The 20,127-nt window shown below is 33.2% G+C and overlaps 1 protein-coding gene across 9 annotated transcripts in view; it reads right to left on the bottom strand.

The window, feature by feature from the left end:
* KMT2C (lysine methyltransferase 2C) overlaps positions 1 to 20,127 on the bottom strand; it is a 285,522-nt gene that overhangs the window by 161,039 nt on the left and 104,356 nt on the right. For all 9 annotated transcript variants that reach the window (XM_072652159.1, XM_072652155.1, XM_072652152.1 and 6 more), the window contains exons 5-7: positions 16,436 to 16,584; positions 14,848 to 14,957; positions 2,968 to 3,130 (exon numbers count right to left, since the gene is read on the bottom strand). In XM_072652159.1, the coding sequence (XP_072508260.1) occupies positions 2,968 to 3,130; positions 14,848 to 14,957; positions 16,436 to 16,584 (422 nt within the window). The remainder of the gene's footprint in view (positions 1 to 2,967; positions 3,131 to 14,847; positions 14,958 to 16,435; positions 16,585 to 20,127) is intronic.

Raw genomic sequence — 20,127 nt, 5'->3', positions numbered from 1 at the left:
TTCTTAGTGAACCTATCCATTCTTTTGGATTAAGCTATTTGGTTTCCAATTAGCTTTTAATCTATACTTCAAAAGCCTATTATTGAATGCAATTTTTATTGTTTCATGGTCAGAAAAGGATGTATCTAATATATCTATTTTTAATGCATTTTGAGGTCTTCTATGTTCTAATATAAAGTGAATATTTTTTCAAAAATACATGCACAGCCAAAATTCTCCAGAACAATGGAAACTTTTCTAAAATCATCATCTACTTAACATATTTCTTTCTTTATTTAATGATTAGATTTATTTAGGTCTGAAAGTAGTAAACTAAGGTTACTACTATTACAGTTTTATTATTTTATGTCCCTTTGTAACAACTTTATTCCATAGAAATTTAGATGCTATACCTTTTGGTGCAAATTTATTCAGTAATGAATTAAGTGACTTTAGTACCTTTCAGGAAAATGTAGTTTACTTGTTTATTTTCTTTAATTAGCTCTATTTTTGATATTGCTTTTGAACAAGATAGAGACAACAGATTCTGCTCCAGTCATTAATTTTAACTCTATGTGTATCCTTTGGTTCTAAGCATGTTTCTTTTAAAAAACATACCCACTGCACCACCTAATTGCCCCAACTTTTCAGTACTTTCAAAAGAATAGAGATATCTTCCTTCTAGTCCTTATCTGATCTCTACAAGTTTCTGTTCAAAATTCAAGTATGTTGTATGCTTCCTGGTTTTGTTTCAATAATGGGCTAGCAGACTTTAGTCACTGGCAACCTACTAGGATGTTCTGGAGGTTCAAGGGGACTGAACTAGGAAACCTACCCTGGCCATCCTACTACAGGTTTACATATTGAGCTAAAGCCTATCACCAGCTACATTTGCAGATCATCTCCCTTCCTCAGTACTCAATGAGGGTCTATGTTGGCTCATCATCATCCCTCTTTCACCCACAACCTGTAACCTAAAACTGGGGAAAAGGTGACAGAGCATCCAGACGACACGAGTTCCAGAATAAACAGCTAGTTCAGGGATCTATGTGGGATACTTTCTGACATGTTTACTGTTATGATTGTCTGTCTCAGCTCCCTTTCTGTCTCTAAGAACTGAAATGCTTCTTGTATGGGAAAAAAAATTACAATCATTGTGATTTTTCCTTGGGTTCCCAAATCAGAATTCCAAGCAGTATATTTTCTAGCTCTAGTGTGCTGGGTAAAGTAAGGTTCCTTCTACTATCTTGAGCCTATTTCGAATCTTTTGGGGCTAAATAGGTAACGATTTCATTTAAGGCTTCATTTTTGGCCTGCAGCTACTAAAAATGTTGTTTATATTTTTAGAGCAGTTTCAATTAGTTCTCGTGTCTTCTTGTAAAAATCATTTAGCTAAAAATTTAACAGATAAATTTTTTATAAAAAACAAGCTCCTACTTTTTGAAGTGCAAGGTTAATTTTTTGATGAAATTTTATGGTTAGTTTTGAATTTCGCCTCTCTTCTTTGGATTTCAGAACTTCAAATTTTGGCTTTAGAATTTTTTGAACTGTTTGTAAATTTTTTTTCAGTTAAATAATTCTACCTCATCTTTAATGATAATTGGTCATATACATTTTCCCCTAAGATCCGCAGTGGTAATGTTCTGTAAGTACTGGTATGTTATCATATTGGTATAATAAAATTATTTGGTTTTAGAACATTCCTTTTGAACCACTCTGAAACTTCTCTAAATATTTATTGATTTTTTTATTGTGATTTTAGTCAGTAAGTGAAATACTTAAAAATTTTACTTTTCTAAAAACGTGTTAGAGATTTAAGACCAAGATGATAGACAATTTTGGAAAAGGTGCCACATAAAGCCAAAAAATATATTCCATAATATTGTCATCCACCAATGACTGAAACGCTATCATATATAATTTTTCTTAAATACTCTATTGTTAACTTATTTCTTCTTCATTAAATTTGTCTAGATTGGGAAAAGTAACATTAAAGTATCTAAAACTATTATTTATGATAGATGATATGATGATAAAAACAGGTAAATAAGAATGGTATGGTAATAGAAAAGGCATCACTTAAAGATGCTGATGGTGAAATCAAAAATTCCAAAGTAGGTCAATAAAACCATTAAGAGCCAATGAATTTAAAAGGCTTTGTAAAGAAGGAATCAAATGATTAGTAATCCTAAACATGATATAAACAAAGGTTAGCATATGTGTCGGAATTATGATTGTAGTGGGAATGGAATAATAAATCTTGGAAATGATACAAATAAGAGAATGTTAATACCTCAAAATTGAAAAAAGAATAGTTAGAAAATGATGACAATGTAACTATGACAGTAATTTTGATCTTTACATAAGAACTGAATCATTGCCAAGAATAGAAATTTTTACTTTTAAAGGTACTATTGAACAAAAAATAAGCTGCTGAAAAACCTGTTGAAACTACTTTGTATCTTAGCATACAATCTAAATGATCTCTCACTACTTCAATGAGCACACAACCGAAATTTGCTCTACTTCCAATTTGCAACCAAAAGATAAGTCTTCCACTTAATTCCTTTGAGAATATATGTGGTTACTATTCTGAAAATATATATACAGCGTAAATATATCTGGAGTCCTAATGTTTTTCAAGTAAAAAATAATCTACAACTCTTAATGCCACATTTGTTTCTAGAATAAAAGCCAATACAGTTACAAATTGTTCTGGTAATACTAAGTCATAATTCATACCACCTGCAAAATTAGAGTTGGCAATTTGAAGTATTTCCTACATAAGTAAACGCAATGATGAATTTGCAGGCATATGTACACACTATATATGAATATGTATGTGTGTGTGTATATATATGTATATATATATACATATATATATACACACACACATATATATATACACATATATATATACACACATAAATACACACACACAATGTGTGTGTGTGTGTGTGCGTGTGTGTGTATGTATAACATACTTACATCTTTCAGGAGCCTGGTCAATGTGTTCTGGACAAAGAAGGGAGAAATTACTGATATCCTGAAAAGTGCCTGCTCCAGCAGCACAAGGGTAATGGTACATCTGGGTACATTTTTCTTCACAGCATTTGATAGTGGCTCCAAGGTGCTTACAAAATGCACAACGCTGAAAGTGAGGGAAAAGAGAAATCTCCTTTTAAAACTTTGACAAACAATTAAAATTAGAGGTCTGGAAAAAAATAATTCTTTTAAAAATATCACTAAAACAAATTCAGCACACAATTAAAAATAACAGTACACTTGTAATAAGGATTCAAGTGGAATAATAATTTAGATCAAGGGTTATGTTATATGTGATTCAAATGGCCAAAACACTTGTACAGATTAAAATTCAAAATGTTCCTTAAAGAAATAAATTAAATCGCTGGAGGAATTTTTAATGTTCATTGCTGGGTACTGCCAATTTAATAAAATGCAATATGACATATATAATTAAACTATAATGTTGCCAAAGTTAATTTATACTTTTGATTCTATAACAATCAAATTTTCAAACAAATATATCTAAGAACTTATTAGCAAAAAAAATGCATTAAGAAAAATAAAAGATCTAGAACACGTCAAGGGAAATATTGAAAAGAAGTTAGAATGAAGAGCAAGTAACCCTTTCGTACCTTAAGTTACATTATAAAGAAGCACTCATCAAAAACATCTAGTATTGGTTAAAAAGATAAAAAGATAAACATTCAATGTTGTAGAGGTAATGAAAAAACACACTAATATACTATTATTCTTGTACCTGTGAAATGTTACAAGCATTGTGGAAAGTAATTTGGAATTAGATTAGACAAGGGAGATTCTAAAACAACAGGACTCAGTAATTTAGTATAATAATAATTTGGGAAACAAATTACTTGGAACAGAACTACATTAAATTTTATAAAAATGTATTTGTGTTTATAAATATTCATAAAAATATTTATTATAATTCTATTAAAAATGCAAGGAAAATGGGGAAACACTGAAGAAATTGCATCAACACTTTTACACCATATTCTATCATCTTTTAAATGCATACACGATCATATTACAAAAAAGATCATACACCTCTCATAGCTATGAGTAAGAGATATATTCTAAACTGGACAAGGAAAAAATTACAAAAGAAAAAGTGAAAACTCTGAAAACATGGATGAGAAAAGCTTCTACATGCAAAAAAAAACCATTAATGTACCTGGAATAAGAAGGAAAAGGGTGCAATGGAAAAAAAATTGTTCATCAAATTTCTCTGATAAGGGTTTGCTATACAAGACATAAATAATTAACAGATAAAACCAAAAGCCATTGCCCAATAAATAAGAAGTCAAAAGATACCAGCTCTCAAAGAATTTTCAACTATTAACAATCATGATTTTAACACCATTAACAAGATAATTAGGGCCTGGACTATGGTAGCAGCAGAGAGAAAAGACTGAATGGATGCAGCAATCACTGCAGTCAAGGTTTTGTTAAGAGTTGGCAAAATTGGGGTGTAAAGCAATGGTTTAGAGAGAAAAGATCTGGAATGGAATCCAGGTTCTAATATTTAATTTTCAACCATAAATTTCAAGCCTAAGTTTCTTCAACTGTACAACAGGAGAAAAAATTCTTGCCTCTAGAAAGGTGGTTAAGATAATGAAAGGCCAAAATTGCTCAAGGTGGGCAGATACAGATAGGCTGCAATTTGCACTGCTAAAGTGCACTCCAGAATCTAAGAGAGAAAACTTCTATTTGTTTTACAAAAAGACATGCGCATGCACACACACGCGTGCGTGCGTGTATGCTGACAGAGAGTGGAACCAGAAAACAGCAGATATGATAACCACAATATAAAATATAAAAGCAATCAATGGAAAAGGGACACGAGGTAATTATACTAAGCTCAGTCAAGTAAAGAACCTTCATTGCAGTGGTGAGAAACACGGATGTGAACTCAAAACTGTCAACTACATATGCTGTCAGATATGGCCAGTGTGTTTGCTAGTTTTGTTGAACTATTTTTTCTTCTTCTGTCAAAAAAAATTTTTTTCAAGGAATAATTTCTTAGATGTGGAAGAAGGAAGGAGAATATATTCAGAAACCAGAGATATGAAAATCAAAAAACCACCAATAAAATAGGATTTTTTAAAAACTCAGCCTAGACATAATAATATACTTCTCTATTCCCAATATGCTTCAGCAATACTGGGAAGTTAGGGAATTACAAAGGACTGTGCAATAATAAATAATACCTTGGAAATAATCACTGGACATATTTAATGTATAATTATATACTGAGAAAGGAAACCAATTCTCCCTAATCCTAATCTCCCAAGTTATACTGGAAGAATTATGTTTGTTCATATCAATACAATCAACAAGGATTAAAGTAACTTTATGTCCCATTATTTCACAGGACGTAACTTCCATATACAAGTAACCAGAAAAAACTTTCTGCTTTCTGTCACTCATCTCTAACTGATCCCATATACGGCTTACGTGTACACAGTAGTTTGAATGTCTCCCCAAAGAGAAATTATTATCTTTCTCATATTAATAAACAATTATTAAAACTGGGGAGACCAAAGTCCGTCCCTGTCCCCCATTCCTATTTCTTGTTCAATCTCTCAAGGACAGGGCTGATGAAAGATAAAGATTAACATTCTCCTCATTATGGGTACTGCTATTGTTCTGAAAACTTTACTCTGCATCAATTTATGAAAGTCTTTTGCTATCCCTTCTTAGAGAGGAATAACAGCCCATTATATTCATCCTCTATCTTTTTTGTCATTTTCCAATTGATAGGTGTTGCCTGAATTTGTATTTTCTTTGCTACAAAGTATGCCAATAAAGTGAGCTGTTATGATTATGTTATAAAGACATAAAATCTTCACTTCTGAAAATACTCCCACCAAACCGAACCCAGTGAGCAAACTAAAGAAAAAAGAAAAAACAAAATCCAAAAGATAACCACACCCACACCCACACACATTTTCATAAAAACATACCAGCATTTCAATCAAGTCTTGAAAGCACATGTGGGGTTGGATGCCCATAATAAGCTAAATCAACAGAAAAAAAGATCCATTTTCTTGTCTCTTCACATGGGCTAAGCTTCATTACAGGCATTACACCATTCAGTTTCTTTAGCATTTTTTCCATTTACACTACTACTACCAACTCAATACTTATAAAGGTATGCTATTTTTTTCCATTTGTCCTCAGTCCTACATGAATCTTGAAAAAAATTTTAATTGTCCTAAATTTTCCAAGCACCTACTTTCATATTCCTTCCTCTTCTATACTTCCTTTTCATCTGATCAGAATCACTCTTCTTTTCATTTTGACAATTTCATTCTTAAGAAAGAACCATTCCATCACCATTATTATTCAAAATAGTAATAGAAATGTTAGCTATAGCAATAAGAGAAGAAAAAGAAATGGAAGAAATTAGAATAAACAAGGAATTGAAACTATCAGTCTGAGCAGATGATATAATGGGTATTCTTAGAGAATCAACTAAAAAAGTACTTAAAAAATTAACAAATTTGTCAAAGTTGCAGGAAATAAAATAAACCCACAAATTACCAGCATTTCCATATATTACCAACAAAACCCAGTAGCAAGAGATTGAGAAATGCCACTTAAAATAATTGTAAATAGTATAAAATATCTGGGAGTCTACCTGCCAAGACAAGCCAAAGAACTATATGAGTACAATTACAAAACACTTCTCACAAAAATAAAGTCAGATCTAAACAACTGGGAAAAATGCAATTGATCATGGGTAGGCCCAGCCAACATAAAAAAAAAAAAAAAATTACAATTCTGCATAAATTAATTTGCTTATTCAGTGCCACATCAAACAAACCCCCAAAAATTATTTAATAGAGCTAGAAAATTACAAAAAATTCACCTCAAAGAACAAAAGGTTGAGAATAACAAGGGAACTAATGAAAAAAAAACAAAGGAAGATGGTTTACCAGTACCAGATCTCAAACTATATTGTAAAGCAATAATCACCAAAATTATCCAGTACTGGCTAAAAAACAGAGTGGTGGATCAGTGGAAGAGACTAGGTACACAAGACACAGAAGTCAATGACCATAGTAACCTAGTGTTTGATAAACTCCCCAAGACCTCTGGTCTTTGGGATAAGATTTCACTATTTGACAAAATCTTCTAGGAAAACCTGGAAACAGTAAGGCACAAACTGTGTAGCAACCAACATCTCACACCATATCCCAAAGTAAGGTCAAAATGGGTACACAATTTATACATAAAGGATAACACCATAAGCAAATTAGAATAACAAGAATAGTCTATCTGTCAGATGTATGGAAAATGGAAGCATTCATGACCAAACAAGAGATAGAGAGCATTACAAAAAAGAAAATATTAAATTTTTAACATATTAAATTTTAAACATGTTAAATATTAAATCATATCAAATTAAAAGCCTTTTCCACAAACAAAACCAATGCCGCCAAGATTAAAAAGAAAGCAGAGAAAATGATAAATGTTGGAGAGGATGTGGGAGAGTTGGAACACTAATTCATTGTTGGTGGAGCTGTGAGCTCATCCAACCATTCTGGAGAGCAATTTGGAACTATGCCCAAAGGGCTACAAAAATATGCATACCCTTTGACCCAGCAATATTGCTACTAGGACTGAATCCCAAAGAGATGATAGAAATGGGAAAGGGTCCCACATGTACAAAAATATTTATAGCAGCACTCTGTAGCTGCCAAAAACTGGAAATCAAGGGGATGCCCATCAATTGGGGAATGGCTGAATAAATTATGGTATATGAATGTAATGGAGTACTACTGCGCCATAAGAAACGATGAACAAGAAGACTTCAGAGAGGCCTGGAAGGACTTATATGATCTGATGCTGAGCAAAAGGAGCAGAACTAGGAGAACTTTGTGCACAGCAACGACCACAGTGTGTAAGAGTTTTTTCTGGTAGACTTGGAACTTCGCAATAACGCAAGAACCTTAAAAAAAAAAAAAAAAATTCCCAATGGTTTTCTAAGGCAAAATGCCTTCCACACTCAGAGAAAACACTATGGAATTCATTCGCGGAATGTAGCAGATCATGTATGTTTGTTTGTGTATGTGTGTATTATGTTTTGATTTGTTATATGACTTCTTCCATTTATTTTAGTTCATCTACACAGCATGACTATAGTGAAAATGTATTCAATAGGAAAGTATATGTAGATCCTATATAGAATTGTATGCCATCTTGGGGAGGGAGGGGGATGGGAGGGGCAGGTGTGTGGGGGGTAAAAAATCTAAGTTTTATGGTAGTGATTGTAGAAAATTAAAAAAATAAATAAATAAAACAAAAAAAATAAAAGAAAAAATAAAAAGAAAGCAGAAATCTGGGAAACAATCTTTATAGTAAGTGTCTCTCTGTTAGTTTTCATTTCTCAAATATATAGAGAACTGAGTCTAATTTATAAGAATACAAGCTGCTCCCTAATTGATAAATGGTCAAAGGTCAAAATGAACAGGCAGTTTTCAGATGAAGAAATCAAACCTATCTATAGTCATATGAATATGAATACGTGCTCTAAATCACTTTGACTAGAGAAATGCAAATTAAATCAACTCTAAGGTACCACCTTACACCTATCAGGTTGCCTAATATGACAAAAAATGAAAATGATAAATTCTAGGGAAGACATAGGAAAATTGGGACACTAATGAACTGTTAGTGGAGTTGTGAACTAATCTAACCATTCTGAAGAGTAACTGCGAACTACACCCAAATGGCAACCAAACTGTGCATATCTTTTGAACCAGTAATACCACTAGCCCCCAGCCCCTGCTGACTGTCCTTTGCATTGGGTCTCCATTTCTTTGTTAGACCTCTTGGTGATCTGGTCACTGGATCCAGATGACTCAGAAGGAGGTGAGGCTGGTGACCTGCACAGCCCTTCATCACTCAAAACAAAGTCAAGTACAAGTCATATCATCATTTCTCTGATGTCATGGTCTTCTTTGAAAATGAAGGACAAACACAACCTGTGAGTAGACTGAGCTGCCTGAACTGGCACGCAGCTACCTGGGTAACTCAGCTCATCCTCTTCCTTCTGTTTCCCCCTCCTCCTCCCTCCCTCTAAAAAGGAAGGTAAATTTAGATGGCCAGAGGATGCCAAGTTAACTTGGGGCTTACTAGCTAGATTTCCTTCCTTCCTTCTTTCTTTCTTTTCTTTCCCAAGATCTTAAACCTAGAGCACTCTGAAGCCCCAAGAATGGACAACAATAGGTCCCTGCCCAAGCTCCACTCAGTGGCTCTTTTCTGGACCCTCCTGGCTTAGAGTGACTATCAATGGTAACTGTTGCTCTTTCTCTCCCAGCTTGATTTAGTTATCACTTCTTTTGCTCATTAAAGGGGCCATTCCTTGACTACTTCTTAAAGAGGCATATTCACTCAATGGGCATTACCTCCCTCTAAGTAAGTACCTGTAAAGGCCAGCCTGAAAAGGCCAATGTCTCCCATTGCATCCTGGGCCATCTCCAGTCATCCTGATGAATATCCTCTCAGGAAGAAAAAGTGAGGCTGGTGGCTTTACACAGCCCTCACTCACTCAAAACAAAGTCAAGTGCAAATCATGTCATCATTTCTCTGATGTCATGGCCTTCCACAATGAAGAATGAACAAAACAACAATCCCAAAGAGATCATTGAACAGAAAAGACTGACATGTGCAAGAATATTTACAGCAGCCCTTTCCACGGTGGCAAAATATTGGATATTGAGGGAATGCCTGAAAAAGATGTGGTATTTGAAGGCAACAGAATCCTATTGTGTAATAAGAAATAATGAGCAGGCGGATTTCTGAAAAACCTGGAAAGATTCATGTGAACTGATTCAGAGTGAAATGAGCGAAAGCAAGAAAACATCATATCTGGTTATCAGCAATACTGTGTGAAGATCAGCTTGGAATGTCTTAACTCTTCTCAGCAACACAATGATCTAAGACAAGTACAAAGGATTCACAATGAAAAATGCTATCCTTATGGACTCAATAAAAATTGAACCATACTTTTTCACTTTATGTTTTCTTGTGTTTTTTTCCCTTTTGATCTGTCTCTTCTTTCACAACTGTGACTAATATGTAAATATCTTACAGAATTATAAATATATAACCTATATCAAATTGCTTACAATTTTAGGAACAGGAGAGGGAGAAAAATTAGGAACAAAAAACTTATAAAAATTGAATGCAAAAATTGTCTTGAAACATAACTGGAGAAAAAATCAAGGGCTGCTAAAAATATTTTTTTTGATATAATCATCATGAGGTCAAGGGTTATCTTCCTTAGCACAGTGATTGGAACTTAGTGAGTGCTTAGTAAACAGTTGTTCAATTATTTAAAAAAAAAAAAAAGAATTAAACATTCCTCCTGAACTAATTTCCCCTAAAGGATCTTAATAAATAAGATCCCACTTATATTCTCTCTTCCAACACTTGGAAAACTGCTTGCCCAAAGTAAAGGGTATATGTCAAAATATGACCCTACTTTACTCTCACCAAATCACAAATTTTAAGAACAATACCTCTTCAGAAGTCCTGACTCCATTCCTGGATCTTTTTTTATCAAGTATCAGAAATGCTTATGAGGATCATCTTAACTCTGCATATTAGAAGCTGCTGGTTTGCCTTACTTGTTTCTATATACCTATATTTTGTTCCTTTTAATACAGAATATCTGAGATCAGGTATTTCAAAACCCTATCCCTTCTAATACTTTTTTGTCTCCTATAGATTGCTGAGGAGTCTACTGTTATTTCTCCTATAAGATGACTAGTCATCATGCTATAGCTAAAGCTTGGTGAGTAAAAACAGGTAATCTTGTCCCTTCTAACTCTCTTTTAGTTTCAAGACTTTTTGACCAACTTATAAGGGTAACAAGGAAAAAGATGTTATCTACTCCTTCACTAAAGCATCATTACTCTACTTTTACACCTGGCTCAAATGGCAAGTGTCGCTCTTCCCAACACTTGAGAAAAGTTTGAGAACATAATCTCTCACTACAGAATAGTAGTTAAGCCAGTGAATAGCCAAAAATGAAGCAATTATTAAAAATAACAACTGTATTTTATTTCTCTGCCAGTTGAGGGCACAACAATGAATTTAAACAATTATTAAATCATCTATTCAAGAGCCCATGAAAGCCCATGCAACCTTCTTATCCCCCATGATGAAAATGTCTCCAAAAAAAGGAAAAATCAGTACACAAAGGCAGCTGTTGCATTAATTCCAATGTATTAATTCCAAATTCAAGAACACATTTATTCTGTATCTATATTATTCCTTAAAGAGAAGGAAAGCCTGATTTATATAGTGATAGAGTTCAAGTTAATATTAAAATAATAATCAGTAAGCTTAATAAATTAAGAATCTACTACATGCCAGGTAGTAACTTCTCTCAAGGATCTTATAGTCTAGCAGAGGGAAGAACACAGATTTATGTAATTGCATAGAAAAAAAGAGTCCAATATAAGGTACTTCAAAATAAAGATATCAAGAAAGACTTCATATGGAAGGTAATGAGGTATATTATAAAGTAAAGTGAGAAGGAAATTATATATATAAAATCTATCTTACATGGGAGATGACCAATATCAAGGTAGAGACCTATTACTCAAAGTCACGTGTAAGAAACAGAAAAAGTTTGGCTAGACAACAAAGTATAGGAATAAACTCTGCCATAATAACCCAAAGATCACAAATAAGTAGCAACTTTACAGAAACTTACCTAATAGTAATGAAATTAGACTAACCCTCCCAAATAAAAACATCTTTCATAAACTACAACAGCCTTCTACTTAGCTTTTCACTGAGCCTTGTATATATGAGACACTTTGCAACTTTAAACACAATGTAAGCACCAATAACTAAGACAGCCTTAACTGCATCATATCACCCCACATACTTCCATATCCCTTAATTTTCCCTCTTTTTGCAGGCAATGGGGAGGAGAGAGGTACAGTTACAGAATTACTAATGATTCTGCTGCTAGGTAATAATATTGTAGGAAAAAAAACAGAGTCCTGCCAATAGATATATTTAAAGTCAAATTATGTTCTCTCAACACCATTACAAAATTTTCTGTTCAATGTTAATGCTAACTAATTTTGACTATACAAAGCTATAATGGATCTAGTTTTTTTCTTTGGAAAGGGAAAACAGTAGGCAGAGAACTGGGAGCTAAAAATAAAACAAAATTGAATTTTTAAAAAATAACATACTAAGCACACACACACACACACACACACACACACAGTCAAAAATCAGTCCATAAAAAAAATCTACTATGTATGCGTTCGTCCTTCGTTGCCGAAGAAGACCATGCCATCAGAGAAATAATGACATGACTTGAACTTGATTTTGTTTTTGAGTGAGGGAGGGCTGTGCAGGCCATCAGCCTCACTTCTCCAACAGAGCCATCTGAATCCAGTGACCAGATATTCATCATGATGACTGGAAATGACTCAGGATGAGGCAACTGGGGTTAACTGACTTGCCCAAGTTCACACAGCAAGTGAGTGTCAAGTGTCTCAGGTGAGATTTGAACTCAGGTTCTGCTGACTTCTGCACTGGTGCTCTACCCACTGCACCACCTAGCTGCCCCTAAACATCTACTATGTACCTAACAGACACCTATTTGCTGGATATACTGCCCTTCAGAAGTTTATTTTCTATCAGAGGATATGATCATGCACACATATAAGAAGAGAGTAAATACAAGGTAATTTCTGAATTAGAGAGTAAGAAAAGTCCTCTTCATGCAAAGGAAAGCAATAAACCTGAGCCTTGAAAGAACAAGGAATTTTAAAAGGTAGAGTACATTCCAAGGACAGTGACAATAAAGGAATAGATAGAAGATTAACTGTCTTGTGTGAGGAGAAAAAAAAAAAAGAAGTCATTTTGGCTTTTGTGAAAGGAAACAATATATATCAAAGTTGAGAAGACCATCACAGTCAGAATGTAAAGATCTTTAACTGCCCAACAGATTATTTTTTAAATTCTAAAAGTAATGCAGTCATGAGTATATTAGTAGAGAATCAACAAAGTCAAATCTCTTAAAAAAAAAAAATCACAATGGCAGCTGTGTGGAAAATGGAATGGACAATGGAGAGACTTGATCTAGAAAGACCCGCTTAAAGGAATTTGCAGTTCAGTGAGGAGCTGAACTATGTTAAACACACTGTTAGAAAGGAGAATGATTCAAGAGTGGACACCTGGTAAATTATTTGATTCCTGAAGAGGGATAGAGAATAGGGTTCAGGAATAATGAGGAACCAAAGATGAACCTGAGGCTGCAAACCAGGAAAAACAATGATGTTTTCAAGAAAACCAGAAAAGTTCAGATCAACTTTGGGTGTCAAGAGAAGATAATGACACTTGTTTTGGATACGCTGAATTTAAGATGCCTACAAGACATCCTGTTTGAAATGAGCAATATATATACAACTAATGATGAAGGACAGGAGCTCAAAAGAGACTAAGGCTGGATATACAGAATTAAGAGATGACCACACTTCAATAAATATCAAAAGGAAGCATAGGTCTCTGGCTCCCTGAATCAGGTCAGAGTCTAAAAAGAGAAAGATTTCTACCTAAAACTGTAGGTCTCAGTCAATAGTATCCTTAAGGTAGGAAGAAGCCAAATAACCAGAATTGAGATTGAGTATGGGCAAGGAAATTTTTATCATTATGTTTCTGCTACATTTTCTGGATTCTCTACCACTTCCTTGACTTCCTCTCCTAAATAACTTTTATCTCACACTAATGTCCTGGTTCCTTTTCTGAAACAAGAGGATGACTAGCTTTAAAAGTACTCTTGATACTCTAGTTTGTTCCAGATTATCTCACCTATAAATATCATAATCCCTTCATTCATTCAATTGCAATACAAGAGAAGACTGAATATTTTGATTATTGGCTTTTATTCTGTTCTACACTTAACATATGCCAACACTGCAAATTCAAAGTATTTTTTTTTCATTGTAAGTCAAAGTTAACAAATGCAAAATAAATCATAACTATTTCTAAATTTCAAGTAAAACAAATGTTTTGTTATTAACTACTTGAATAGCTCACTCTAAAGCTTACATATTCTCATGAACACATACGAAATTTTTACCTTTATTCATTTTAGCAACAGACATAACATGTGCATTTTAAATTTTCCCTTGATAATCTTTTTTTCATTTGCAAAAAATAGCCAGTTAGGAGCAAAAACATGTTCAATGCAAAGAAGCTGTTGGCTTCATAAATCTGAAACAATTATTTCATCTACTCTTGTATTGATTTTGAAAGTACTTGAAAATTACAGTAAAAGCTTTTACACAAACGTAGATTGTATAAAATGATATTATCTTGGCATGATACCAGAAGGAAAAAATCGAACTGTCAACTTGCTGAAAGAAACACAGGAATCCATTTTTTAAGAAGTACTAACCAGGGCCAAATTTTATCTTCCTTATCTTAACTGCCCACTGTTTCATTTTCATTGGAAAAATAACCATATGTATCAGCATATGATGAGCTTTCACATAAAAGGAATTTAATTCATATTTGCTTCCAACTTTAATTTACTGTACACCTTAATAGATTAAATGGAATAGGATGAATAAACAATTCACTGCTCACAATTTGTAATTAGTACGCCTTTTTTTAAAGATCATCATACAAATTTTATTATACCTAATGTAATTATGAAAAAAATTACACGCAGAATAGAAAATTTATCAATACAATGAGAATAATATATTGCATGGTCACAATTAAATATAACAACAAAAATATTTTTGATAATAAGTAATTGCTTTATCAACTTACTTCTGTGCTCCCTGAGACAACAGCTTTGTCCACGTTCATTAATGCCTGTTCTTCAGCCTGGCATACTCCCAGAGACCATTCTGCACAACGGTGATGAGCCCAAAACTGACCTGAAATATTATAAAGAAATAAAATTCTATAATTTTATAAGTATTTCTCTTCAAAATTTAGCAAATAAAAAAGTAAAGACTTCATACTCTACTGATATCACATCAATTTGGTTTCAAGCACTCAAACAACAAATAAGCATTCTGGTTGAGTAAAAATCAACTAATTAAAGGGTATTTCATACTTTAAACATAAAAACACACACATATACCCCCATGTACTCAGTAAAAGCCAAAAAGCCTAAACCAACTTCTTGCAAATGGGTCATCAATATGAAGGCAGATTACTGCATCATGATACAATATAGCAATGGCCCCTGGAAGAAAGGCATACAGTGCTGTCTACTTTTACATTAAAAAGCCCCAAATCACTACACTGTGTTATCAGTTATTGGAGTAATTTATATTCTGTTGCTGTTACCTCTTACTTACCAATATTGCTCTCTAGAATCACCTGACCTAACCAATATGCAATTTTATGCTTCTAATCCACTACAGAATGGGAACAATAAAAATAGTAGAGTTTGTTACAATTCTATCTGAAGTAAGAGTCAAAAGGCTGCAGAGGTATGAGAGAAAAACTTAAGGTACATGTTATACTGGATAAATTTGTTACATATACTTTTGCTTTCACAGAGAGTTTAACTGCCATGTAAAACTTTTAGCTAGATTTTAGCTGATAGCCAAGGTTACAAACTGAGCTCTAAATAATTCATGCCTTACGGTGTGAAAATTCACACATAGTTATTTGAATAAAAACAAACTGCAATGTTAACTTAGAGCAATCTCACATTTCCTCAAAATTAAATTCAAGTTTCACATGCCACTATGTGTGCAAGTATGCTTTCTACCTATTTGATTAACTTCTACAAAACCCCCTAACAAAATGATAAAACATAATTTTAAAGTTTTCCCCAAGTTACTGTCTTTATCAGATCCTGATCTTTTAATAAACCATGCTAAAATTCATCGATACATTTGAAGTATACAATGTAAGAACTAAACAGACCAGAACTTAAAATATTTCAGTTAAGCAACTTTCAACTTCACTGAATTGGTAAATTTTCCAAGTGTGAGACTAAAAAGGACAGGAAGAATGACAATTCTTACCCATAAGCCATACTGAAAAAATGTACTAAGTTACTTAGGAATATTAGTAGAGCTAACTTAGAAGTAATATTAAAGCTATACTGCTACAATCGGGGAGAACAATGTGCCACATGCTATTAAGAACCATTATTAATGTCAAATAAACTATAAAATAAGACTTTTAGATCTTAACAATGAGAAAGTAATTAAATTAACCGAATACATGGCTTACTGAATTGAGCATGGTTAAAGATGAATTATTTTGTACATGGCCAAATCATAGTTTCTTGATGTCACTTGGAATTCATTCACTTATACTTTTTATGATACTATGAGATTATTTCTGCACTGAAATTTGACATGTATAGTAGAGCAAATCTAAACATTCTTACCCGTAGACTCAAATAAGGCTTGGAAATCTATGTCATCTGGAAGGCCAACCAAACTGAGTTCGTCCCACAATTTACCAGTCTGATCATCTGAAGCAGTTTGGGTGCTTACACTTACATATGATGTTATACTCTGTCGAGGAGATCGCTCTCTATGAAAGTAAAGGGCAATATAAAGTGAAAATGATGGTAATAACAATAGCTAGCATCTACTTACATAGTGCCTAATAAGAGTGGTCGCTATTCTAATACCTTCACAAATATCTCATTTGGTCCTCACAGCAGCGCTCTGAGGAAGGTACTATGAGCTGCTACTTACAGCTAAGGAAACTGAGGGATTAAAAAGTAAAAGAGATTTGCCAACAAACACACATCTTCTGAGGCAGTAACTGTCTTGCTGACTTCAGGCCCAGTCTTCTACACCCTGTACCACATAACTGGCTTCCCCATATAACTCCCCCTATAACTCCCCAAATATATAGATTTGTTGCTTAACATGGTACCACAAAACTAAGACATAAGAATAATTTTTATACAAACCTATAATAAATATGATTTCCAAAAACCTTGGAGACTCAAATCTTTTCCTTCTAGTTTAAAACTTACATTATTTCTTATTAGTAGTGAATACATCATGTAGTCAGGCATGCTCACAAAACATCACAATCAGAAAAAAAATTTTGAGTGATGACAATGACTAAAATAAAAAGTGCAAATTTATTTAATAGAATTATTACTGATCTGCAAGACAGAAAAATCCAACAACAATAAAACTAAAGATTCTAAAAGGAGTCAACTATAACTTTCTTAGAAGTTCCTCCTAAAAGTTTAACAGATCGTAATGGTAATAGTCATTTTCAGAAAATTAGACATTTAGAAAAAAATGGCAATGCTAAACAAAGTATAGAATAAAGGTTAGGATATCGCAACCAAAAAAATTCACATACTTGGTGAAAATATTTTTAAAATACAATGAAAATAATAGCATTTAATATTATATCTTGGCTGCTGGAAACAACATAGCATCCCCTTTAGTGTGATAACAAATCCTCTACCCTCAACATGGAGAAGAAATTCACTATCATAGCAAGTCATTAAATCACATTAACATCAAGTCAAATACTTTTTCATAAAAACAAGCCAACCAGGTTCAAATATCCGAGTCAGAAACATTAAAAATTCCAATTTGTAAAAATCTTATTTTGTACCTTATTACATCTTATTAAATGTGTTAAGCTTCTGCCTATGAAAAGTAACAATTTTTTCAAACAGCATGTTCTCCTTTCCCAATCATTTCACTGCTTTATTAGAAATCAAAAGTTAAGAAGGTAATTATGATATTAATGCTAGATCTGGGAAAAATATCAATTATTCTTGGGTAGGCAAAGCAAATATGAAAAAATTACAACTGTACTAAATTAAATTACTTATTCAGTACTATACCAAACTATCAAATAATTTTACTGAGCTAGAAAAAAATAAAAATCACCTAGAAAAACAAAAGTTCAAGAATATCAAGGGAATTAATGGGGAAAAAAATGTAAAGCAAGGTGGCCTGGCCATACAATATCTAGAAAAGGAAAGGAAAAGGGGAAAGAAAGGAGGGAAGGGGGAAGGGAGAATGGGACGAGAGGAAGGAAAAGGAGAAGAGGGGAGGGAGAAAGATAGAAAGCTATGTTACCCTTAGGTGGTGCAGCGGATAGAGCACCAGACCTGTAGTCAGGAAGCCTGCTCTTCCTGAGTTCAAAAGTAACATGAGACACTTACTAGCTATGTGAACCTGGGCAACTCATGATCCTCTTTGCCTCCTTCTGTTTTGACCAGCAACCCTATAGGTCTTCCCCACCCAGATCTAATTTTTTTTTAAAGAGAAAAAAAATGCTAAAAAAATATCTTTATGTGTAATCATATTAAAGATCATTTTAAAAATACTGGATCTGACTAAAGAAAAAACATCATTATGACACTTTCAATAAAAGTAAATTAATTTTCTGCAAGCCAACCATTTATTGCTACAAAGGCCCACAAAAATCATAAAGTAACTAATTCTTGATGCATTTCAATCTTTGCATTCCAATTTTTATTTTCTCACTATTTCTCTTTCCTCATAATAAAGAATCCTTACTCTTAAAAAAGGGGGAGGGGGGAGGGAAAGTGATAAGTTCAGTGAAACATATTATTAACAAAGAGTGATAACATATGGAATGTTTCACACTCCTTTTCTCATCTTTTCGTCAGGGAAACACTTGCCAACTTTCTTATTTTCAAACTAAATTTTTTGTATAGACTCACCCTAAAAATGTCAGGTACTACTTCATGGATGAGAAACAAACAGGAAAAATGATGAATCAATACTACAATAGCAACTTTGATAGACTTAGCTCTTCTCAGCAATGCACTGATCTCAGACAATTCCAAAAGACTCACGATGGAAAATGCTGTCCATATCCACAGAAAGAACTATGGAGTCTGAATGCAGATCAAAGCTTACTATTTTTTCTGTTTTTGTTTTTTGGTTCTTTCTTGTAGGTTTTTCCCTTTGGTTCTAATTCTTCTTTATAACATGACTAATGAGGAAATATGTTTAATGTGACTGCACATGTATAGACTATATCAGATTGCATGTCGTCTTAGGGAAGGTGGGGGAGAAAATTTGAAACTCAAAAACTTAAAACTGAATATTGAAAAGTAAAAATAAATGTTTAAAAAAAACAAAAATTAGATCAGTAACTATTCTTGTAAAAGCAGAAAGAATTCTGGATTTACAATTTAAGGACCTAGGCAAAAAAATCTGAAACCTATCAGTTAGTGAGTGACCTTGAGCAAGGTTATAACCTGATCCCAACCTGACCAGTTTTCCTACTCTGAACTTCATCTGTTAATGAAGGATGGAGGAAATGATCTCTGAAGTCTCCTTTCAGGAATACATCCTTTATGATTTTACTTCTGTGACTTATTTACTTCAATAAGGGAAATTTATTGAGTTCTTAGCTGAAAAGTATCTGCTATGAAAAGCACCAAGCACAGAGTCTGACACCCAGAAGATGCTTAGTATTTGCTGATTAATTAAAATGAGGCTTAGTAGTGCCTCTGTATCCCACCCCAAGAACCTTTCTGATACATACCAGTGGCTTTTAACCTGGGAACTAAACAACTCTAGAATGAAGCAGAGTTATCCTTACTCAGTAGATGAATTAGTATTTATAAATAAACTACCCCATCCGGGATAGACTGAATAATTTCTTACACCTATAAATATATGTCTTAAAAGGCAGATATATAAATGCTACTATCAATAGTAAAATGCTACTTTGTCAAAAAGCAAAAATAATAAAAATAAGGCTAGGGAATGAGGAAATAAAACTTTATTTCTATAGGATTCACAAAAAAGGAATGGATGTAACTTATTTTTACAGGTTGACTAGATGACCAGATTGACTAGACCAATTTTTATAGACAGTATTGCAAATAAAAATGTAATAAAATCTTTTTTTAATCACTACAGCTTTCACAATAATACAATGACAATTTAACGATCTCTACAGACTTCAAGCTAATACACTGAGTATTCAAGAGTATTCAAGTATTCAAGAGTATTCAAAGATACAGGAAACATCTAGTACTATCACTTTATTTATTTCAGAATAAAGACTGGAATTTAGAGAGATTACAACCTAATCAAAGGCAGCAACTAT

Source organism: Notamacropus eugenii, chromosome 3 (assembly GCF_028372415.1).
Source record: "Notamacropus eugenii isolate mMacEug1 chromosome 3, mMacEug1.pri_v2, whole genome shotgun sequence".
Lineage (NCBI taxonomy): Eukaryota > Metazoa > Chordata > Mammalia > Diprotodontia > Macropodidae > Notamacropus > Notamacropus eugenii.
Note: the sequence above shows the minus strand (reverse complement) of the source record. Positions and strands in the feature narration are given on the sequence as shown.